Raw genomic sequence first — 24,227 nt, forward strand, 5'->3', positions numbered from 1 at the left:
TTTGAAAAATGTGAATGGAAAGTATCAAATTTTGTAACACTTTTTTTTTTTTTTTTTAACTTAAAAGTAGCAGAAAATCATGCCCATATCATTTTTATTTTTATTCATTTGTGTGTGGTACTGGGGGTGAAACTCAGGAAAGTTTTACCACTGAGCCACATCTTCAGCCCTTTTTGTTTTTATTTTTGAGACAGGGTCTCACTAAGTTACCCAGGCTGGCCTCAAACTTGTGATCCTCTTGCCTCAGCCTCCCCACTAGCTAGGGCTCTAGGTGTGTGCCATTGCTCCTGGTTTATGTGCCCCCCTCCACTTTTTAAAAAGAAATCACTTTAGTGACATTGCAAAATTCCACTTATCATTTTCTAATAATTATTTATCTCTGCCACTTGGTCACTTCCTTTAAAATCAAACAAAACCAAAAGCCTATGATTATTTCAGATACTTCAAAGGAAACTTTTTATTTTTAAGCGATATAGAGAAGGAATGTTTCTTAAAAAAAGAAAAAAAAAAAAAAAAAAAAGCATATTGCCAGGTGTGGTGATGCATGCCTGTAATCCCAGCAATGTGGGAGGCTGAGGCAGGAGGATTGCAAGTTCAAAGCCAGCCTCAGCAACTTAGTGAGGCCCTCAGCAACTTAGTGAGGCCCTAAGCAACTTAGCAAGACCCTGTCTCAAAGTAAAAAATAAAAAGGTCTGGGGAGGTGGCTCAGTGGATAAATGCCCCTGGGTTCAATCCTTAGTACAACGAAACAAAACAAAACAAAACAGTGTATTATACAGTATTACTCTTAGAACATTTTTCTGTGCCTTGTTTCTCTTTCTTTTCCTTTTTGTATGGCTTCTACCAGCTGTGGGAGCCTGTGTTAGTCTGATCATTCCTCTAAGTCCTAGTTTTACTGTTCATAAATATTCAATACCAATCTTATACACTTACAGATTAAGAGAGTTCAACAAATTCTTTATAAATTATGCAAAGCTCAACAAATGAAAGAAATTATTGTTATTAAGACAAAGATCAGGAGCTGGGAATACAGCTCAGTTGGTAGGGTGCTTGCTTACCTTGCACAAGGCCCTGGGTTCAATCCCCAGCACCACCAAAAAAAAAAAAAAAAAAGACCAAGATTAATAAGGGCAGAAGAATAGGTCAGCAAGGATGGTGGAAATTGGAGATTAATAATAAGTGCCTGGTTATCAACAGTGGAATATAAAACCTGAATTGTTAGGGACAGATATGTAGGGTAAAACTTATTTTCCAGTTTTACTTAGTGACAAAGTTCTCAGAAGCAAACCTTTAAGTAGATAGAGTAATTTACTGTTCTCAAAGCACTTTCACATACTTACTTAATCTTTAAGACACCCCATGCCAGGCATGTGTCATTACCTCCATTTTATACCTGCAAATTGAGATATAATTTGCTTCAAAGCAAAGTAGTTGAGGCAGTATGTGCCACTGGGCCTTTGATTATAACAAGCTCCTCAGCCATAAATCTGTTACTTTATCCAAAGAATACTTAGTCCCGTCAACTTTTGCAACACCTTGCTGTGATTCTAAATTTGCTTTAGATGTCTTTTAGCACCCCACATAAAATCCTCATCTTGTAACTTGTGGTGTCTATGTTCTGGCCCTCTGGCTATTTCAGGAATACCTGTCTAATTTTTTCGGTGTGCTTGGTTATGAAACAGGAAGAAAAATAGTAGAGATTCTAATGAATGTCTCTGAAGTGGAGAGGAAAGAAAAGGAGAGCCTGTGATAACTGCTTATCATAATCTACTTCTTGAGAAACCATATTATTGGTAAGTACCTGGAGTTTCTCCAATAATGTAAGGATTATCCGGCCAAATTTTTTTTTTTTTTTTTTTTTTGTAGTGCTGGGAATGGAACCCAGGGCCTCTCACATGCTAGGCAAACACTCTACTACCGAGCTACACAGTCCCAGACCCAATCAAGTCTCAAGTGAGGGGATTATGTTACATGCCTTTGAAGAGGTGGGGAAGCATGGCTGAAAAGAGAAAATTGCTTTAGGCTTGCCATTCCAAAGGACATTGACATTGGAAAGCTGTCAGCAATAGTATTACGTGAAACACTATGTTGAAAATATGAGTCTGCTCTTCATATTTAGCCTCGTGTAGTGATGTTCATCTAGGGCTCTGGCACTAGTCTAGATTCAAATCCAAACCTCATCCTTTATGGCCTGTGTGACTTGAGGGAAGTTGTTCACCTTCTCTATCTCCCAATTTCCGGTCTTCGAGATGAAACTAAAATTGTGCCATAATGTCCAAGGCTGACTGAACATTGTATGACATTGTCTGAGTTAATGTGTGCAGAAGGCTTAGCACTGAACAGTGCTTCGGATACTGTGAATGCTGAATAAGGGCAGGAGGTATTATTATCATTCTAGATATTCTGAGTATTGCCGTTTAATCTTGTACCCTATGCAAGATTTATCTGGAATAGTATGTGGCCAAAAAAAAAAAAAAAGGCACTCGAGGCACTCGATTCATTTGTATTGAATTATTCCTCTGCCAGAAATGTCACGATGATAAGTCTGGGTGGTTTGGCAGATTGAGGAAGTTTGAATGGGGGGATGCTTTGGGTAAATTAGGACAGACGCCTCAGGACAAGAAAATTTGTTCTTAGTGCAAAGGGTTCAAGAGACCTGGTTTTCAGTCCTAGCTCTGCCACCAATAAGTTGTGTGTGCTTGGATATCTTATCTTCCTTTCTGGCTGTTATTTCCTCACTTTTAAAAATAAGGGGGCTGGGGAGATAGCTCAGTTGGTAGAGTGCTTCCCTTGCAAGCACAAGGCACTGGGTTCAATCCCCAGCACTGCAAAAAAAAAAAAAATAATAATAATAATTAAAAAATAAATAAATAAATAAAAAATAAAACTAAATAAAAAATCTAAAAAAAAAAATAAAATAAGGAGTTAAGACCAGATGAATGGTTCTTAACTATGGACGGGGAGATACGGAATATACCAGAAAACTGCATTTCCTTCTCCATCTTCCCTGTGTCTTCAGGTCTACCTCCCTTGCTCCCAGAAAGACTCAAGTCTTCTTGATAACCGTACAATACATAAAGCCCCTCACTGTACTAGTGACAACTCCATAACCCAGAAGCCAATGATATAATTTCCTTGAGTTCATTTGGGAAAGTCTAGGTGGGACTCTAGATGTAACTCAGGAAGTCCTTTTGTGGATCTATCCATAAATGACTCCAGAAGCCAGCTATCCTATTTCCTATGCTTTAATGCGTTGAGTGGATCCAGGAAGTGCTTTTTAATAGTCGTAGTCAGATTTCACTAGCCTCTATAAAACAGAAACAAATGACTTTTTAACTCTCTACTTGGCATTTATGCTGTACATTATGCAGAGGCAGGAAAATTTTAAGAACAGCTGGATAGAGCACAGAGAACTTTGTTAAGCTCTCTTTGATAGCATTTTAAGGGAAACTTGAATATATTAGTCCTTATAGGTGATGGAAGGGTTTCTGTGTCAGATCTAATGCCTTGGGACCAACAGAAACCAGTGCGTTCATCTTGATCTCTGGGAGTAGCTCTGGGGAAGAGCTATAATCTTTTGGAAACCAAATCCATCTAGTACTTACAGATGAATTAATGGGTAGCTAGGGGCTGGTGAATGGGGAGGAAGGAATTGAGGAGAGTGATATTCATTGGATCTCAGTAAGAGAAATGGAATCCTCTTGTGCTTCTATGAGGCTTAGAATAAAAAAAACAATAGCTCAGTGTTGCTTCAGTCTGGTTAGGTAATTGAAGGAAAACTTAGACACTGTGGTCCCAGAGGAAAAGCATTCATAACTCTGAATCAAGCATGGGACCAACATGATAAGGTGGAAGTATTACCATGCTGGGAATCATAAGATCTCTGTTGTACATCCATCTCTGTTACTAACTTGCTGTATAATCTTGGGCAAGTTTGAATTTTACTTCCTGTTATCTAAATAGGAAATTGACTATCATTGCCTCAAATGTACCTGCTAGCTCTACCACGTGGTCCCAAGATCCTATTATGTAATAATTGAAGCTTACCAATGTTAGAATAGTATAGATGGACCAGGTTAAATGAAGAGATTGAATCTATGTAGGAGAAAGGAAAGGTAGACCCTGAATGTTGTGAAAGATGACCACTAATCCTTTCCTTTCTGTGAAAATCATTGGTTCCAGGGGTACAGACTCAAAAAGAAGTGTGTGGCACTGGGAATAGTAATTTTTCTTTAAAAGCAGAGCATTTGCTGTGCTTGGTGGCGCACACCTGTAATCCCAACAACTCAGGAGGCTGAGGCAGGAGGATCTCAAGTTCAAAGCCAGCCTCAGCAGCTAAGCCAGGCCCTAAGCAACTTAGAAAGACCCTGTCTCAAAATAAAAAAATACAAAAAAAAAGGGTTGGGGATGTGGCTCAGTGGTACAGTGTCCCTGTGTTTAATCCCCAGTAACCCCCCCCCAAAAAAAAAAAAAAACAAATAAACAAAAAGCAAAAAGAGAACATTTTTTTGATTAAGTAGGTATTTGTAGGCATGAATCCTTTGCATTTTGATCACAGAAACAATATTCTTCAAGGATGAAAGGATGATTATCTTGTATTCTGTGGCAGTGAAATGTTATTATTCTTTTAAAAAAGATGCCCTTCAGAAAGGCCATCCTTATTGTGGGCTGTGTGGACAAGGGACTAGAGGCAGGAAAGACTGGACAAGGAGATCTTTGATGATAAGATCCTCAAGTAATAGTAATTACTTCGTAATTACTTAGCACTTAGTAATAGTGCTAATTGAGTGGATGGATTTGAGGAAGACTTTCAAGTTACTGATTTGGAAAACTGGGAGGAGGTGATACTATTGACTGATACAGGAGACAAAGGTAAAAGTGGAACAGGTGTGAGAGAAGAAGATGATGATTTAATAGTTTGGAAGAAATAGAGCAAAATTCTGAATTATCTAAGACTTTCTCAGTAGTCAGATAACTTCCAATTTTTTTTTTCTTTTCCTCAAAAGAGTGTCAGTGTATTTTCTCTGTTGCTAGGGGAGATGGTTGCTATGGAGACCCTGGGCGCCAATAAAAATGCTCTGGTGGGCCTAATTCCTTCAGGATGAAGGCTATTTGAAGTCATCTTAAACTGTCCATAACATGTAGAAAAGTATGCATGTATGTGGGTGAGGGGTTGCAGGTCTTTTTGGGGTTGTTTTGCTTTGCTTTTACTCTTATTAGAAAGATGAGGCCAGAATTCTCCCATCCCAGTTCCATTGGTGACAGACTTGATTATATCCTTTCCACAGTTCAAGGGGTGGGGGGCATTTTTCCCAATTCTTGGTAAAAAGTACACAGCTCCCCAAAGTATCATTAATCATATTAAGTCACTTGATTATTTGAAATGAAATAAAGTTGCAGTTCTATAATTTTCCTTCCTAGAGAGAAGATTTCAAGATACTAAATCTTAGAGAAATGGCTTTCATTTGTTTGGATATCAGATGCCTATTTATCTTTCTAATTTGCACAGAATTTAGCTATACTTTCTCTTCAAACACGGAAATAAAAGGTAAACCAACAAATGAAATGGATTTTAATGGAGTTGTTTTAAAATCAGGGATATTAACTGTCCTTTCAGTCTGTCTTATGTAAGTGCATAACTGATAGATGGATTATTCTTAAAAATTATTTCAGGAAACCAGGTATGGTGGCCCACACTTGTAATCCCCACTACTCCGGAGGCTATGACAGGAGGATTGCAAGTTCCAGGCTGAGGCAGAGGATCGCAAGTTCAAAGCCAACCTCAGCAACTTAGTGAGGCCCTAAGCAATTCAGCAAGACCCTGTCTCAAAATAAAAAATAAAACAGGCTGGGGATGTGGATCAGTGCTTAAGCACCCCTGGGCCAGTCTCTAGTGTCCCCCCATTTCTTATACAAAATTTCTTATACAAAATAAACCAAATTAAAACACACACACACACTTTTTATACCTCTTGTATAGTCTTTTCTAAAAAAAAAAAAAAAAAAAAAAAATAGGTTACAGATCTGAAAACTTAATGCCTGATATTCAACAACTCCTATCTTTCCTTGATAATTCTCCTCACCTTTTATGAAAATTAGATAAATTAGAACAAATATAACACTTTAAAGTGAAATGTAAAAATAATCACAACACTATTCAACCATGTTTAATGGACTTCTCTTATTGATGAAGATAATTAGAACAATGCACTTGATGAAAATTTCTAACCCTAAGGATTGAAAGACAGGATTGTCATTTCATCCTTCATAAAGATCTTCTTCAGAGAATGGGACTGGGGGGCAGGTCCCAGGTCAAATCATAATGCTTACAACAATTTCTTCCCATGGAATCATTTCCTCACTTAGATATGGATTATAAAGTGAGGAATTAAAATGAATAGCATGGAAGAAATGAGAGGAAATAATTAGCAAAAAGGCCACATGAGAGCACTATTATAGTACTACCAATTCACTAGTAGGAAAGTTTATAGCATTCTTTTATTTAAAAATTTTTTCCTAGTTCTGGATGGACCTTTATTTTATTTATTTATTTTTATGTGGTGCTGAGGATCGAACCTAGTGCCTTGCACATGCTAGGCAAATACTCTACCACTGAGCCACAACCCCAGCCCAAAGTTTATAGCGTTCATGAATGTGTGTGTACATGTGTGTACTACTTTTTAAATCACTAGAAGGGGGAGTCATTGCTTTCCAATGTCTTCCCCACACATCCCCAAATTAAACAGGCTGATTCCTGAAGTTACTCAACTGCTTGCCATTTTTTCTTGAGTCCTTCCAGAGTGCCCTTGTATATCATTTTTGGGATAGCTCTGAAATTTCATTAACTAGAGGATTCAATTAACCAGAAATTGCCAGTAAGATCTGTTCTCCCAATTCTTAAGGCATTTAGCCATAGAACACATATGTTCTATTTTTATATTCCTCTTTTTTGTGTCCACAACAATATTATATGCATACACTAAACATTGAATTAATACTGATTAATTCTTTCTATTAGAGAGATTTATGTAATAAACTGCTCCCATCCTAGACCAAATTCTGGTGTACATGATCACTGAGAAAAATCCATGTTGAATTTTTTATTTCTGAAGAAACATAGTTTCTAGAGAAGCAAAGTTATATTTTGGAAGGCAGCTATACTCATCAATATACTACCAATGCCACCCGGCAAGGTCATGTGTTGCTTATGTGATTTTTATTTTTGGGGGGGTCGAGTACCGGGAATTAAACTCAGGGACACTCAACCACTGAGCCACATCCCCAGCCCTATTTTGTATTTTAGTTAGAGACAGAGTCTCACTGAGTTGCTTAGTGCCTCCTTTTTGCTGAGGCTGGCTTTGAACTTGAGATCCTCCTGCTTCAGCCTCCTGAGCCGCTGGGATTTACCAGCATGTGCCACCACACCCAGCACTTAATGTGGTTTCTTAAAGAGAGAACAACTATATAGCAGCGATTTACATTTTTTTAAAAAACAGCTTTATTGAGATATAATTTGTATAGCACAAAACTCACCTTTTTCAAAAGTACTGTTTGGTGGTTTTGAGTACATTCACAAAGTTTTGAAATAACTGCCACTATCAAATTCCAGAATATTTTCATCACCTTCCAAAGAAACCCATTGAATAGTTACCTTGTATCCCCCTCCCGATAGCCTCTGACAACCACTCATCTACTGTCTATGTCTATGAATTTGCCCATTCTGAATATTTCATATAAATAGAATTATACAATATGTGGTCTTTTGTGACTACCTTCTTTCACTTAGTAAAATATAGATTCTTCCATGTTGTAGCATGTATTAGTACTTCATTCCTTTTTATGGCTAAATAATACCCTCATTGTATACATGTACTATATTTTGTTTATCCATTCAACATTGATGGACATTTAGAGATAATTTGTATTTAGTAATCTTTGTCATAAAATACAGGAAAAAAAGTAAAACTATTTCATTGATTTTATTTTAGTTAATCCTCCTCGGGATTTTGTGATAGTGGATCCGGGATATTTAGGTTATCTCTATTTACAATGGCAACCTCCGCTGGCTCTGGAAAATTTTAAGGAATGCACAATAGAATATGAATTACAATACAGAAATATCAATAGTGAAAGATGGAAGGTAAGTAAAGCATGTACTTGCAATATCAGAGTGGTCATTAGGTATTTTCTTGTGATTCTTCTGACTTCTGTGTCTACTTTAATTCTCATATCTCAGGGGTTCTAATTAGCATAAAACATGCTGCTGTGTCTGCTTGTCTCTCCTATTCATCCTGCTAAATGTTTTCACCCCATCTAGCATTAAGACTACCATTGGAAGTACAGGAGGAAAGATACCTGTTTCCATGGAATATGGACTTGAAGAGCACTTCTTTTACCATATTTTACAATTACTTATTAATTTAGTCCATTTTAAATTGCCGTAATAAGATACCTGAGGTTGGGTGATGTATAATGAAAAAAGGTTTATTTGGCTCACAGTTGTGGAGGCTGAAAGTCTAAGATTGTGTGGCCCATTCATTCAGACTCTGTTGAGGGCCTCATGGCTGATGGCATCACAGTGGGAGCATGTGTGAAAGAGACAGGAAGTCAGACAGTGAGAAGGAACCAGTCTTAATGTTTTATAACAAGTCACTCTTACAGGAACTAATTGGCATCTCAGGAGAATTACATTACTTCCTTCTGAGGGCAGTGACCCAATAACCTGAATTTCTCTTAGACTATACCCTTTAAAGGTTCCACTACCTCCTAATATTGTCACACTGGGGACCAAGCTTCAAACACATGAACTCCTGGGGGACACACTCAGACCATATTTATCCATGGCGCTTATAGATTTAGATATGGGTTTTATATATGTTACCATATTGTAGGCTTTTTCTCTGTAGGAGTCAAGCACTATTTATCTTTTTAATCTGCCCCACCAAATACAACATGGTTCTTTGCACATATTGTAGTAAGTTCTCAATGAAAGTTTATTGAATTATAAACTATTTACATACTCGGCTGTCATGTACATTTGAAAATTCCCGTTGTAGAAAGTCATCCTGTTACTCCCATAATTCAGGTGGTTTCAAAGGACAATCCAAATAAACATTTATTTAGCAACTTTTTGTACTACACACTCTAAGATATCATGAATATAAGAATTAAATAATATATGATTTTCATCCTCCAGGAGCTTATGATTTGTCCATCTTTCTCCAGCTACCTCCAGGATTTTACTTTATGTGATTCCTGAAGGCTTCATATTATATTTGAAGGGTCAAATCTTTTGCCATGTAATATACATATGGTATGTGAAAATTCTCTATTTGTTTCCAAGATGGTTATAGGTAGAACCTTTTTTCCCTTCCAGAAGTTTTTGTTTAGGTTTTGAATGAGATGCTAAGATCCAAATAATCTTATCAAATGATATGATATACAGAGGTGATCTCTGCCACAGATGTATCTGGGGCAGCAGAGCAGATAACCATGAGGAATATCTTAGATATTGTGAACTTTCCAAGGTATTAATAACCTCTTAGTTTTATTAGTGTGGTTCACTATACCATGGCTGTTTCTAAGTTTGACTTTGTCTTGTCTTTTTTTCAAACAGACCATTATTACTAAGAATCTATATTATAAAGATGGGTTTGATCTTAACCAGGGCATTGAAGCAAAGGTACACACACTTTTGTCAAGGCAATGCACAAATGGATCAGAAGCTCAAAGTTCATGGTCAGAAGCTACTTACTGGACATCAGAACAAGGTTAAAACAATGCTCTCTTTTTATATTTAATATTACTAGAACAATCTATGTAGGGAGTAACTTCCTTAAATCTCGGGCACTAGAATGTATACATAATAGATCTGGTGACTGTGGCACAAAATAGAATCCTTCTTAGTAGGGAGTAACTTGCCTTTTTGAATCTTTTAATTCAGCAAAGATGTTTGGACTGGGGTTGTGGCTCAGTGGTAGAGCGCTTGACTAGCACGTGTGAGGCACTGGGTTCTATTCTCAGCACCACATATAAATAAGGAAAGAAAATAAAGGTCCGTCAAACAGCTAAAAACTGTATATTTAAGAAAAAAAGATGTTGGTAAATGTGTATTTGCTCAACTCCTCAGAGCGGCCTAGAATTATCAACTTAATACTTCGACATCTATTAGTGTCCGTGATTTCCAATAACTTCCCTTTGAAATATTCCCATTATGTTGATTGCTAAATGAAGTAGTGAGGCCAAAGGAAGTGAAATAAAATTGCATAATGAGTTTGCAAATAATTCATCATCATGTCTTTCAAGCATTCACAGTTCATTCATTTCTTAGGAAGTCTGGAAACTAAAATTCAGGACATGGATTGTGTATATTACAACTGGCAATACTTAGCCTGTTCCTGGAAACCTGGTATGGGTGCCCAATTTGACACCAATTACACCTTGTTTTATTGGTAAGTATTTTTATACTTGGAATTCCATGTTAGTAAAGTATCTACCAAAATCAGTCTGCAACATGTTTTACTCTATTTCCACTAAATTAAATTCACTGTATTTATTTATCAGATTTGCATTTCTGATGGTGTTAATGATAATTTCTTGGGGTCTTCAATGGGAGTAAGTGGATTTAGGCTGCAGATTCTGTAAGGCAGATTCTATGAGTGAGCTCAGGAATACAGTTTTTGCTTCTGTACTAGATTAAATTTCATATCCTTTAGATAGATAGAGCTATAGTCTAAAATGTTTGGGTGTATTTTATATTCTTGCCTTTTTATTTTACTTTTTATTTATTTATTTATCTTTTGGTACTGGGGATTAAGCCCTGGTATGCTTAACCACTGAGTCACATTCCCAGCCCCCTTTTATATACATACATATATATATATATATACTTATATTATTTAGAGGTTGGCCTTGCTAAATTGCTTAGGGCCTTACTAAGTTGCTGAGGCTGGCTTTGAACTTGGGATCCTCTGCCTCAGCCTCTGGAGCTGCTGGGATGACAGGTGCGCGCCACCATGCCCTGTATTCTTGCCTTTTTTTAAAAAGAAGTTATTAAATGGGCTCCATTTTCTGGTTCCTTACGTTTGTTAATGGTCACTGAGGCTTTTAAATTTAAAGCCATCTTGACTCTTCTGTTTCCTGTATTCCTTGATTGATTCATAGTCGTACGATCACCAAAGTACTCCTTCGCAAAGTTGCACATCTCTCTTTTACTTCCCGTCTACCATAAGGAGCTCACTTTAGGCTCCCTTCGTTTCACACTTGGATGATTGTCGTAGCCTCCCAAATGATGATGGCTCTGCTTCCAACCTCACCCCTTCCAGTCTCACTCCTTGCTATTCGTTCTGCACACTGTAGCCAGCTTTATCGTCCTATATTGCCGTTTTCATATGCCATACCTGTGTTCAAAAACCTCTGGTGGCTACATTTGCCCCAGGGTGAATTCTAGGCTGCCATTCGCGTCTCTGCTTCCCTGTATCACTGCCTCTCCAATAGTACTTTCTATTATCAGCAATGTGAATGTACCAGTCTATTTAGATCCATCTCGACACTGCTTTCCCACCCATGTTATGCCCTTTTATGCCTATGCATGCATTGCCATTTGGAATGCCCTCTGGCTGGCTCTCTTTCACCAACTCCCATTCATCCTTCAAAGCCTGTCTGCCCTCCAATTTCATTGGCCTTTTACAACTTCCATTCAGGTTTTTTCTCAGAACTATTACTTTTCATAGCTCTTAATTATTTATCATTCAGATGGTATTTAAACTTGTATGCATGTACTTTGTCTCTTCAAATTTTTTTGAGTTGGTGGGCATAAATTATTTCTTATGTTTCTTTTGACCACCTCCAGAGTGCTATGCCCACAGTAGATTATCACTACATATTAAACAAATGAAGGAAACAAATGATAGCATTGGTAAATTGGTAGGTAAGTACCAGAACTTATGCATTTACTAAATAAAGTTAAAATCAAGAGAGGACAGAGTGCTGCTATTTGTGAGCTTTAGGCTTAAATTATCATGGCATCTTTCTTTAGAAAACTATATATGTGACTAGGTATAAACTATTAATACTCCTGAGAACTAGGTTCTAATCCCTGCTCTGCCATCATTTAACTTGGTGACCTTGGGTGAGTCATTTCTCCTTGGGGGAGTCTCAGTTTCCTCCCCTGGAATTGAATGGGTAACTTCTGAAGGTCTAACTTATTTGTTCATTAATTCAACAAATATTAAGCATCTACTAAGTGCCAGACACTGTTTTAGAGAAAAAAAGATGAAAGTGTGAATAAGACAAAGGACCTACTCTCATGTACACAGTGGCTCATATTTAATGTAACTTTAACCTCAGTGAAATGGGGGAATAAATATTAACAGTTTAGAGAGTGGAAAAAAGTGGTTTTCCTGGTTTCTTGGTGGGCACAAAGTAAATCTGTAAAAAGTCAAGCCCAGAATTCAAGTCTTCCACTCTAATCAGATGAACTAACCATAAGACTGCAATTTTGCAAACTCTGCCTAAAGTAAATATTTAGCATAAAATTAATTTAGTAGAGTCCAGATATTTTCACTAGTACTTTATCAGCTGCTCTACTGGCTTAATCTCAAAAGACTGTGGCTGCTTTTAAAGCACATGTCACATTTTGCATTGCAAGCTATTTTTTAGGAAAATAAACCAGGCATTTGTTGCTTTAGAAATCAGTAAGGAACCACCCGTTCCTAATTCCCATTAACTGTATTACCGGAATGAGGTTAACTTTAAATGGTATGATAACATTTCTTGTTTAGGAGAATGGGAAAATTAGACATCTATTTGCCAAATAACTTCTCCTTTTCTTCCCCCCGCCACAGTTGGCTTTTGAGATTTATTTCTTAATGTGTGTTGTATATCCAGAGGATTTTCATTCATTTTGTTAAAATAACAATATTTGTAAGTCTACTTCTTGATGTGTTTTCTTCTATAGTAACTTTCCCAGAAAATATAAAAAAGGCAGTATCACGCATGATTATCTATATAAACCCTAGGATTTCTTAGTAGGAATCTTATTCTTTGATTCTCAAGCCCTGTTGGTGAGTCAACATAACCTAAGTACATGAGTAAGAATCCTTGTTTTATCTTTGAGATTGTGTGCAGACTCCCATCAGATTGTAAAGTCCATGAAATTATAGACTTTGTCTGCTCTCCCTACTGTTGTATAGTTAGTACTTACAGCATGCAGCATATAGTAGGTGCTAAATATTTTGTTAGTAAATGATTTTTTTATTCACACAGTATCTTAAGATAATTGAAAATGGAGCACCATGTACTAGCTGATAGTGTTAAACACAATTCTTGCAATACTTCTTTTTACAGGTATGAGGGATTGGAACATGCATTACAGTGCGTTGACTACATCAAGTCTAATGGAATAAATATTGGATGCAGGTTTCCCTCTTTGGAGTCAGCAGACTATAAAGATTTCTTTGTCTGTGTTAATGGATCATCAGAATCCAAGCCTATCAGATCCAGCTATTTCATTTTTCAACTTCAAAATATAGGTGATATAAACAAACAACTTCAAATTCTTTTTTTTTTTTTTTTGTAGTTTAGGCTATTTCTAACCACTTGGGGGGAGAGAGAGACAGAGATAGACAGAGAATGAGAGAAACAGAGATGGAGAGACTCATGGAAGTGCAAAGTCAGAAAAATCAAGGCAGTCTATTGTATGAGAAAGTATGGAAAATAGGAAATGGAAAGAAGTATACAGCATCATTTTCATTTAGAAATCATAATTTATTTCCCAGCATCAAAGAGTCTGTATATAGTACTTTTGTCTAGTGTTAGTGACAGAGTAATTTTGGAATCTCTTATTCCCAGGCCACAATATGCAAATGGTTGGATATTTTCTGAGTCTGTGTCCTCAGTTCTAACAGTGACAAGAGTATTACAGGTTCTTGAGTCACCCAGAAGTAGGTTTGAATCTTGGATTCAACTTTCTAGTTGTGCAACTTCGGGCAAGTTGCTTAACCTGTTTCAATTTCCTTATCAGTAAAACGAAAATAACAGAGGACTACCTCATAGATTTCATGTGAGACATAAATGAGATTATGTTGCAGCATCCTTGGTATAGTCCCTGATGTGTCATGAGCCCAACATCAGGATTAGCATTTAGTACAAGTTGTAGTTGTACTGGTTGTGGTTGCTGGTTTAAAGCTACAAACTGGGAAAATAATCACAATGGTTTGGATCTTCTAACTTTTCTCTTGGATTTAAATATTTATCAGTGTAAGACTTATTAAAAAATGAGTTCCAAAATAGCCAAGTTTCTCAATAAACTCATCTTGGTTGGCAAGTGATTTTGATTTTAATTCATATCATAGGCAATAATCTTGAACCATCTCCTTTATCCCTGGAAGTTTCTGATACTAGATGTCCCTGCTTTTGGATAAGGTTACTTCTAATTTTAACAACCTCCCTGTTAAAATGGCTTCCTTCTGCTTTTCAGTTAAACCTTTGCCACCAGACTATCTTAATCTTACTGTGAAGAATATATTTGAAATTAACCTGAAATGGAGCACACCTAAAGGACCCATTCCAGCAATATGTTTCATATATGAAATTGTGCTCACAGGAGATGATACTTCCTGGATGGTATGAACATTGCATTTATTTGGGAAAGTCAAAACATAGCATTTTTACATAAATTAGGAAACTTCAGAACCCAGATCAGTTACTATCCACATAAGGAATGAAACATGACACGTATCTTAGTTTAATTTCCAGAAACTCAAATCTAGTGGACAAAGGAAAGATATTTCCAGTCTGAAAGTACAATCAATCATACCAATTTTAAAGCAATATTGGACCCAGGAGATAATCTAGTCACTTGTTTCCAATTTTGTGTCAATAAATGAAAGTTGCCAAGGGACTAAAATGGATTGTGAAGAGGCGGCAGGTAACAACAACAACAACAAAAAACAACACAAACAAAAAAGCAATTCTTTTTTTCTTTTTGTACCAGGGATTGAACTCAGAAGCATATAACCACTGAGCAACATTCTCAGTCCTTTTTATATTTTATTTAGAGATAGGGTCTTGCCAAATTACTGAGGCTGACTTTGAACTTGCGATCCTTCTGCCTCAGCCTCCCAAGCCACTGGGATTACAGGTGTGTGCCACCGTGCCTGGCACAAAAGCAATTCTTGAGGAACAATCGTGACGTCAAAATTAGATTATGGCACTGCTCCAAGAGAATGGTTTAACCAGGGAAGAGGGGCTTATCACAGGGGAAGTAGGGAATGGTTCTAAGACTAACTACCCGACAGCATCAACTATGTTATGTTTGTTGCCTAAACCCACATTGTTATATGTTAATTTTATTCATTAGTTTCCAATTTAGAGAGTGGTGGGAAAAAGGAAGTAAGCCACTAGTTCTAATTAATTCATTTCGTATACAGAGGAGAAAACTAGTTGTTGAATTGACTCACAGGTCCCAGAGAGGTGACTTGATGTCACAATTAAATTACACAGCTAGAACTGTAATCAAGATGTGATTCCAGTCGCCTTAAGCCCACACTACATTATGATGGTTCTCACATTATGATGGTTCCCAAGATAAGTTAAAACAAAAGAAAAAGTTGTTTGGGATGGGAAAAGCTTTCAGCTCTTTGAAATGCAAAATTGAAATAATTGCTTTAGTGATTTTTTTCCCTGTGAAATCACCCAATTTTGTGATATTCTTATATCTGAAGTGGTAGTTTCATGTCAATTGGAGCACTATTACACAAGTCTTACAGAGGTTAACCAAAATAAGAAAAGGGGAAAAAAACCAGCTTTCTGTGTATGACCTCTATAGTTTCCATAGAAACAACATTTGCATGATAGTTCTGTCTTTTGGGAACTCAGTGTATATAGCATCTTCCAGTTTATAGGAACAGGGGAATTTGACACTAGTCCAAATACTGGACATTATAAACACCAAGGAATTTTGCCCTGTCACACATGCTGCCTTTATTATCACTATAGCAAAAAATTAAAATACAAATAAGGAAGGGAAGAAAAAAATGATTTAAAAAAACACCCCCCATACAGAGAGATCATCACTGCTAGGATGATACCTTTCTATTCTTTTGATGTATATACTTTATGTCAAAAAAAAAACCCACGTTGAAAATGACAGGTGGAATTTCTTTAACTGCAATTAGATCAAATAATGCATCTCAGTTTTTCCTTGGCTTTTAGACTACCACAGTTGAAAATGAAATGTACATCACAAGGACATCGAATGAAAGCCAACAATTCTGCTTTTTAATAAGAAGCAAAATGAATATTTATTGCTCAGATGATGGAATTTGGAGTGAGTGGAGTGATGAACAATGCTGGCTAGTAGGTATGAGCTAAAGTGACAGTAAGTAACTGGAACTATTTGCTAGCAAAATTAGTTTTCTCTCAGCATATTTTGTAATTATGGAGATCAACGTCTCTCGCATGGTCTATTGATGGAGAAGAAAAGTTAGCAAACACCTTGCCTGAACACAGATTTATTGAAAGTCTAATATTCATGTAGAAATAGAAGTCTTGCTGTGCCTCTGTTATGCACAGTCTTGGTTTTTGGTTGTTGGTAAAGAGAATATGATAGTTCTTTTTTGGTGGGGGAGGGCAGGAACCTATAGTAATCAATATTTTCTTATGCATTCAGATTTCAAGAGAACAGAACTCTTAAAGTAAGAATAGGTCACCACGCACTAGTTTCCAGGTGCCTAGTACTATGCCTAAGAGATATTTTCTAATAAGAAGTTATGATTGGTAAAATACATATTCCAGTCACTAATTTAAAGTGACATGTTGAAAAATTCAAATTATGTAGCAGTATAAAAGAAAAAACTCAAATTTATAGCAGTATAAAAAAATATAGAGAGTGAGATAAAATATGGTCGTGGTTCAGAATATATTAACTTTTTTCATACGAATTACTAATAATGATTCAAAATTGAAGGAAATCAACTCAGCATTGCTCTTTCAGATATATAAATGTTGATGCAGCTATAAATACATACACAGATACACTGACCTTCCTATCGAAATCATACGTTTCCCTTCATGTGGTCCTTCTATAGTGGAATCTCTGACTATTGTCTCCTTGTGAATATAGTGATAGTATTGTCCCTTGTTATTCATCAAACTTATTAAGCAGCTATTGTGAGTCAGATTCTTTGGAACCATTTGAGGTATAGCAGTGAAGAAATCTGTATATTCATGGAATTTATATTTTATTCCCAAGTTGGGTAGACAAGCAATAAATAAAGAAGCCAAATACATAATCACCAAGGGTTATAGAGAAAAAATAAGCAGGACAGGGTAGAGTTCAGTTAACCAAGAGATGTATAGAATCAGAAAGAACATTTCTGTTTCTACATTTTTCATTTTGTCACTGTTGTAAGAAATCTGAAGACTCTGTAATATTATGTTCTGAATTACATCTTGTCATTAGTCAGTGTGTTGTATAAAGTGGATATGGCAAGTTTTTAACCATATCCCTTATTTTTATTTTTGGTACTGGGGATTGAACCCAAGGGCATTTAACCACTGAACTACATCCTCAGTCCTTTTTTGTATTTTATTTAGAGACAGGGTCTTGCTAAATTGCTGAGGGCCTCACTAAATTGCTGAGGCTGACTTTGTACCTGCCATCCTCCTGCCTCAGCCTCCCGAGCCACTGGGTTTACAGGCATGCACCATGGCTCCTGGCTTGGTAGAATCTTTTTGAACTTAGGAACAAAGAATTTCTTGAGTTCCATGTTGTCTTAGTTCTTTAGGATTTTTTTTTTTTTTTTTTTTTAAAGTACTCAGGATTGAACCTAAGAGTGCTGTCCCACCGAGCTACATCCCCAGATATTTTAATTTTTTTAAATTTTGAGACAGAATCATACCAGGTTGCCCAGGCTGGCCTTGAACTTGATTCAACATGGTATAAATTACTCCAAAACAAATGGGAGATTCTAGTTTGGGAAGGACGAACTGATTCCTTTTGAGTTTGTCTAGTGATTCCTTGCTATTCAGAACCATTAAAACCTCATTCCTAAAATAATAAAACAGAAAAAAAAAAAAAACAAAACAAAACCTTGGCTCCCTGTAGTCTCTAAAATGTGAGATAACTTTAAAAACAAGGAAATGTAACCTTGAACAAGATACAAGCACAGGCATGGTGGGCCTGTGCTTGTATCTTGTAAGAAGTTGGACAATTAGATGTCTTCTCATTTAAAGAAGAAGAGGAAGAGGAAGAGGAAGAAGAAAAAAGAGGACCTTGAAAGACTAGCTCCCAAAGCAGAAGTTTGGGGAGGGAGGCAGTTTGTAGGGAGCCGAGCGACCAGCAGCTGTCCAAAAGGGACTTTAGCAAGTTTCAGCAGAGCCACAGTTCAGTAGTTTCTTGAAGAGCATAATGTATTAGGAAACACTGAAACTGTAGCCAAGACCGCTAATAAGGGCCATTTGGTTACAGCCTATAACCATCTTTTTGAAAGTAAGCATTTCAGTGGTGCCAAAAATAAAAGTAAAACGTTCCCGTGAGGGAATAATGTAAGCTTAACTCCAAAGAAACCAAATGTGAAGAAACTCCAGATGAGGGTTCACCCAAGTTCGAAAATCTGTTCTAAAAGAGACAGATAGCTAGGTGTGGTGGCACATGGTGATAATCTCAGTGACTCAGGAGGCTGAGGCAGGAAGGTCTCAGGTATCCAGGCCAGCCTTAGTAATTTGGCGAGACCCTGTGTCAAAAAGCCATAGATGTGGCTCAGTGGCAGCAAGGGCCTGGGTTCAATCCCCAGTACCGCCCAACACACAGAGGAGGAGGAGCAGGGAAATAAAATCAATTTTTCTAAAAAAGGGAGATGTTCACTATTGGTATAGTAGAACACTATAGGACAGGACTGTTGTTTTAGTCAATATTCAAAGGAATCCAAATAAAAAGAAAAATGTCAAGCCTTCAAGGTTGGAATAGTCAAGTTATCAGCAGATGAGATGAATCACTTCTGGCCATGAGTAAAGGAGAAAAGGCTCTCCTGGAAATTGAACCAGAATGGATTTTTGAAAAGAAAGGGCAGCCTGATGCTAAAATTCTACCAAATGCAAAACTCGTTTTTAAAGTAGAATTACTGAATGATGATTGAAATAGCAGCGTTTCAGCAACAATGAAAAAACTTGGTCCTAAAATTTCTATAACTAATTACACCTTGTTACTTGTCCCCTGGAAAATTCAAGGAGTTAAAATTTGTTTACTGTATCCCTACTTTTGAGAAATCTAATCCCTTATAAATTCCTGAAGTTTAAAATAGTTTATTATTTTAGCTTTGTAAACTATTGATTAAGGAGAACTGTTTTTCCTTTTACCTCATGCTGTGAACTAAAAGGCTGAATAAAAAATGATCTACTGTTAAAAAAAAGACTAGCTGCATTACTCATGCACACATATATTTTTATTGAAGACCAGTTCTTGCTCACTAAATCAGGTGATATAAATAAACATTTGACTTACTGAGTGTTAAAAGATATACAGGATATGTTTGTTTAATCACTTGACTAATATTTTATCCTATTTACTTATTTAGTACTGGGGATCAAACACCAGGGCATTCTACCACTGAGCTCAATCCCCATCTCTTTTTATTTTTTATTTTGAATTTTAAGACAGGGCCTCGCTAGGTTACCCTGGTTGTCCTCGAACTTTCGATCCTTCTGCTTCAGTCTTCTGCATTGCTGGAATTACAGGCATGTCCCACACGGTGCTATTTTTAAATTAAAAAATTCACAAGGTCAAATTTTAAACAAAATTATATCAGGAAATAAGAAATGTGTTTAGGGGAGTTATTTTTCTGATCGAAATTAAGAGAAGTCACGGTTCAGGGGCTGGGGATGTAGCTCAGTGGTAGAGTACCTACCTAGCATGCCGAGGCCCTGGGTTCTAGCCCTGAGAGCAGCCAGAAGAAAAAAAAAGTTACAGTTCAGTAACGTAATTGTTCTGTATAAACAACTGGTGCACAAATGAATGGAATGACATATACTCAAATATAAGTGTGGCATCTATGCACTAACAAATACAGCAGAGGCTGCCAGGTTGCCAGGTTTAGTGCAGTTCTTCACCATTTCTAGGACCTTATTCATAAAATAATCCAGTTATAAGCCTCTAACTGTCCCCCTCTATTTGTGATTTTTAATCCTAGATGACGTACGGACGGAAACGATGATATTCTTTGTGATACCATTTACTTTTGTTTCATTATTTGTTTTATTAATAACTTGTCTGCTTTTGTATAAGCAGAAAGCTGTACTGGAAAAGGTAAGTTGTATAATATATTGTTTGGATTGAAACAGTGGATAATAAAAGTAGTCCTGTATTTATAACTGATGGGCCTACATTTTATAGTTTTGCCTCCTCACTGTGGGTGCACAATTGATGCTGTATGGATTACGATATCTTCGGAAAATATAGTGATTAAAAAAATTGACCTATAAGGCTACATTTTGGAATTTGGTGTGGGGGGGTTAGTTTTATCAAAATGGGAGAATAATGTTTTAGAATGTGAAATACTATTTCCTTCTACATTAGAGAACAATGAAAGAGTTACAGGGGAAAAAAGCAGGATTAGGAGAAAGGAGAGGGATGGAAAATGCTTATAGAGTGAAGTATGCTACCAGTGTGGGTCCAGGCACAAGACACAGCCAAGTAATAAAGCATGGAGCCTGCCCTTGGCACTCATGCAAGAATAGGGGGAGGCAAAATCCACATAAAAACATAACCTGTGATACTTTTTTATTTTTATGGTATTGAGGATTGAACCTAGGGATGCTTTACCGCTGGATTCTATCTTCAGTCCTTTTTTTGTAATTGTATTTCACTTGATTTTTTGAGACAGGGTCTAAGTTATAGAGGTTCTTGCTAACTTGTGGCCTCGAATTTGCAATTCTCCTGCCTCAGGCTCCCTAGTTGCTGGGATTATAGGTGTGAGCCACCAGGCCCAGTCTCTGAGCTGAGTTTAAATGATTGCTATTTGAGATGGACAGATAATGTTATAGAATTTCAGAAGATGAAGGGATCACTATGGGGTGGTGGGCTTTAAGAAGTTGTAAGTTGGAGAAAAAAAATCTTAATACCATGTCTTTTAAAGATAAAAATGTGGGGGCTGGGGTTGTGGCTCAGTGGTACAGTGCTTGCCTAGCATGTGCAAGGCCTTGGGTTTGATCCTCGGCACCACGTAAAAATAAAATAAAGGTGTTGTGTCCACCTACGACTAAAACAAAATATTAAAAAAAAATAGCAGTGTGCATGAAATGCTTCACTTTGCTGAATGATTTTTTTGGTCTTTTTTCTGAATTATTGATGATTTGTTAATAACAGAGCTCTTTTTAAATTTCAGATATTTCATACGAAAAAGGACGTTTTTTCTCATCAAGAGACATTCTGTTGACTTACCAAGTTCCAGTCATATGAGTGAAAGTTAAAATGAGTTTTATGAAATAGAATTTTGTCTTCAAATGTTGAATACATTTTAATGTAAAACACTGTTGCATCTAAACAAGTTTTAGAGTACTCAAACCCTCAGCTAGTAGTAAATTTACTGGATTTTATTAAGTTTTTGTTTTCCTCATAAATCTGTAGTAGTGATAGTGAAGCAATAGAGAAGCCAAGGGATAGGTTAAATTTTATTCAATGATGTATTAATGAAATGATGTGATTTTCCAACTTGTACTAAGTCATGGAGATATTACAAAGTCTTGAAAAGAAGATTGCAGTGTTTTTGTTTTTTCTTGTTGTTTGTTTTAAATTGCACTGTGGACGAAAGTATTTACCATTAATAAGATCATTCAGCTTTAAAACTTGAGAAATGGAGTAGTAGGAAGCAAAAAGTTTTAAATACATTCATAGTCCTAAGTATGTGCTTCACATTTCATGAAAAAAAAAAAAAAAAAGTGGGAAGAATGTAGTGCTTGAAGGCTGAAAATAAATGACTAGGGACCACATGTGAGAAATTCAGAGGTCATGAACTACACAGAAAAGCTTGGGAGTTTCCTGTACACGGAGCAGACAGACTTTGCTAATCTCTGATGGTGTGGGTTTTTTTGTTTGTGTTTTACTTTGGTTTGCTTTGGTTCAAGGACAGAAAGGCAAAAGCCTGTGAAACTAGTTTAAGAATCCTTTTAAAAGTACATGCAACCTTCAGAGGCTACCTCGGTGTAGACTACGTAGGTGTAGGCGGTTGCTTTAAAACTTAGGGAATAATGGACTACATATTACAATCAAGAGCCAGGTTTTGGGGCTGGGTTATAGCTCAGTGGTTGAGCACTTGCCTAGGATGTGTGAGGCACTGGGTTCCATCTTCAGCACCACATTAAGCACATTAAAAAAATAAATAATAAAATAAAGGTATTGTGCCCATCTACAACTAAATATATATAGATATATAATTTATATAAATATAAATATATATGTATGTATATATATATATTTTTGTTAAAGAGCCAGATTTTAGTTTGGAGTATTTTCTATTTAATATTATTCAGAGTAGGCATCACCCGGGAGCTTATTAGAAACTCTTTAACCAAGATCTACTCAGCAATTTGCATTTTAACTACATTCTCCAATGATTCATTAGCATATTCAGCTTGAAAAAAACGGATATATAGTAGTATTTTAGGATGAAAATCGCTAAAATAATTTAATGGAGAGATAAGCTCATGAGCAGGGCAACTTCAATTGTGAATGTCATTGCCACTGATCATCTCCAAAAGGAAAAGCTACCTAAAACTGAAGTATAAACCGCAATATTATCCTTTAACTATCACTTGTCATCAGTGATAGAATGCACTGATCTTTCTGTAAGTAGACCTGTCATTGTTAACATTAAAACTCCTATGGTAATACGAATTAAGATATGACATGATAGGCAGTTGCTGTCAAACCAGGACTTGCCAAAATTGTTCTTGGTGTGCGGAGAGGGTAGTGGGGAGGAGGAAGGAATATGGAGGGGAGAGGTCAAGGTGAAGCAGGGAAATGGCAGACAACTCCATCCTGGGGTGCTGAGTAGATTTTGGAGAGCTAGTATTCTAATTTCCCTGTTTAGAGCTTGCATAAGTAATCCTGCTAATCAAAGGATTTTTGGAATGACTGCCATATTCCTAGAAGCCCCAACCAGAATTGCTGCCACCAAAGTGGATATGAGAATCAATATCTACTGAATCTTGGAAAAGTTTCTCCGGAATTCCTGACCTGCTAGCCTTTGTACGTTTATTAACCTTACAATAATGTGGCCCCAAACTTAACGAAGTTGAATTTTGTGAACTGCCTTTTTTATTGCATTATGATGGAGTTTTAATGTATTGAAATTTCCCCAAATGCTGGAGACACAGACTGCCTTAGGTTATGGCCTCTCTCACCCATCTGTCTTCTGCTACCTGGGGCTGCCTCAACCCCTCACTTGGGACCCCCTGATCCTAAGACCTCCCAGATCCGTCAGCTAAGGTACAACACCTATCACAGCAGGACCTTACTCCAGGGCTGAAGTGAGCAAGGATAGTTTCATGGGTATGTGTACTGTGAAATTACACGAGGCCCTGTGCTTGGAATGACCCCAAACATGGCTTAATGATCTACTTTGCCATCTTGAAATTATTAATAATTTTTGAAGAGAAGTCCCCATATTTCTTTCTCCACTATGCCCTGCTAATTATGTAGCCACTCCTGAGAGCATTAGTTCTGATTAGACTGTTAAAACTATACCATTAAAATGTGAACATCACCCATATTTTTTCTATTGATAAATTAGAGATTGCAAAGTTAGAAATCACGCTGATAATTCATTCTTCCATTCATCTCCATCCTTAAATTCAATTCAACATTTATTACATATGGGCTATAAACCAGACACTCTGCTGATGTAAACCAGACACTCTGCTGGATATAGCTATCCAGACTGAGAGTCATCTGCATAACGGGGAGAGACATGACATTTATCACGTGTCGGCTATGAGTCAACTCTGTGCTAGGTGCTTTATATATGCTATAGTCATGCACCACATAACAACATTTCAGTCAATGATGGACCGCATATATGATGGTGATACCATGAGATTCTATGACCTAGTGATATTGAAGCCATCTTAGTTTGTGTAAATGCACTCTATGATGATTGCACAATAAAAAAAAGTCACCTGATGATGTATTCCTCAGAAGGTATTCCCTTTGTTTAGTGACACATGACTGT

General features: G+C 36.8%; 1 protein-coding gene across 7 annotated transcripts in view; it reads left to right on the forward strand.

The window, feature by feature from the left end:
• IL13RA2 (interleukin 13 receptor subunit alpha 2) overlaps positions 1 to 21,709 on the forward strand; it is a 69,915-nt gene extending 48,206 nt beyond the window's left edge. For 5 of the 7 annotated variants that reach the window (XM_079124481.1, XM_079124482.1, XM_079124480.1 and 2 more), the window contains 10 exons: positions 1,640 to 1,793; positions 5,422 to 5,548; positions 7,989 to 8,140; positions 9,617 to 9,770; positions 10,331 to 10,451; positions 13,348 to 13,532; positions 14,480 to 14,625; positions 16,216 to 16,363; positions 20,190 to 20,305; positions 21,384 to 21,709. In XM_079124481.1, coding sequence (XP_078980607.1) covers positions 5,455 to 5,548; positions 7,989 to 8,140; positions 9,617 to 9,770; positions 10,331 to 10,451; positions 13,348 to 13,532; positions 14,480 to 14,625; positions 16,216 to 16,363; positions 20,190 to 20,305; positions 21,384 to 21,434 — 1,167 coding nt within the window. In that variant the 5' untranslated portion in view covers positions 1,640 to 1,793; positions 5,422 to 5,454 and the 3' untranslated portion in view covers positions 21,435 to 21,709. The remainder of the gene's footprint in view (positions 1 to 1,639; positions 1,794 to 5,421; positions 5,549 to 7,988; positions 8,141 to 9,616; positions 9,771 to 10,330; positions 10,452 to 13,347; positions 13,533 to 14,479; positions 14,626 to 16,215; positions 16,364 to 20,189; positions 20,306 to 21,383) is intronic. The other 2 variants (XM_079124485.1, XM_079124486.1) reach the window with 1 other exon arrangement.
• Positions 21,710 to 24,227: the final 2,518 nt, after the last annotated feature.

This window comes from Sciurus vulgaris, assembly GCF_902686455.1.
Source record: "Sciurus vulgaris genome assembly, chromosome: X".
NCBI lineage: Eukaryota > Metazoa > Chordata > Mammalia > Rodentia > Sciuridae > Sciurus > Sciurus vulgaris.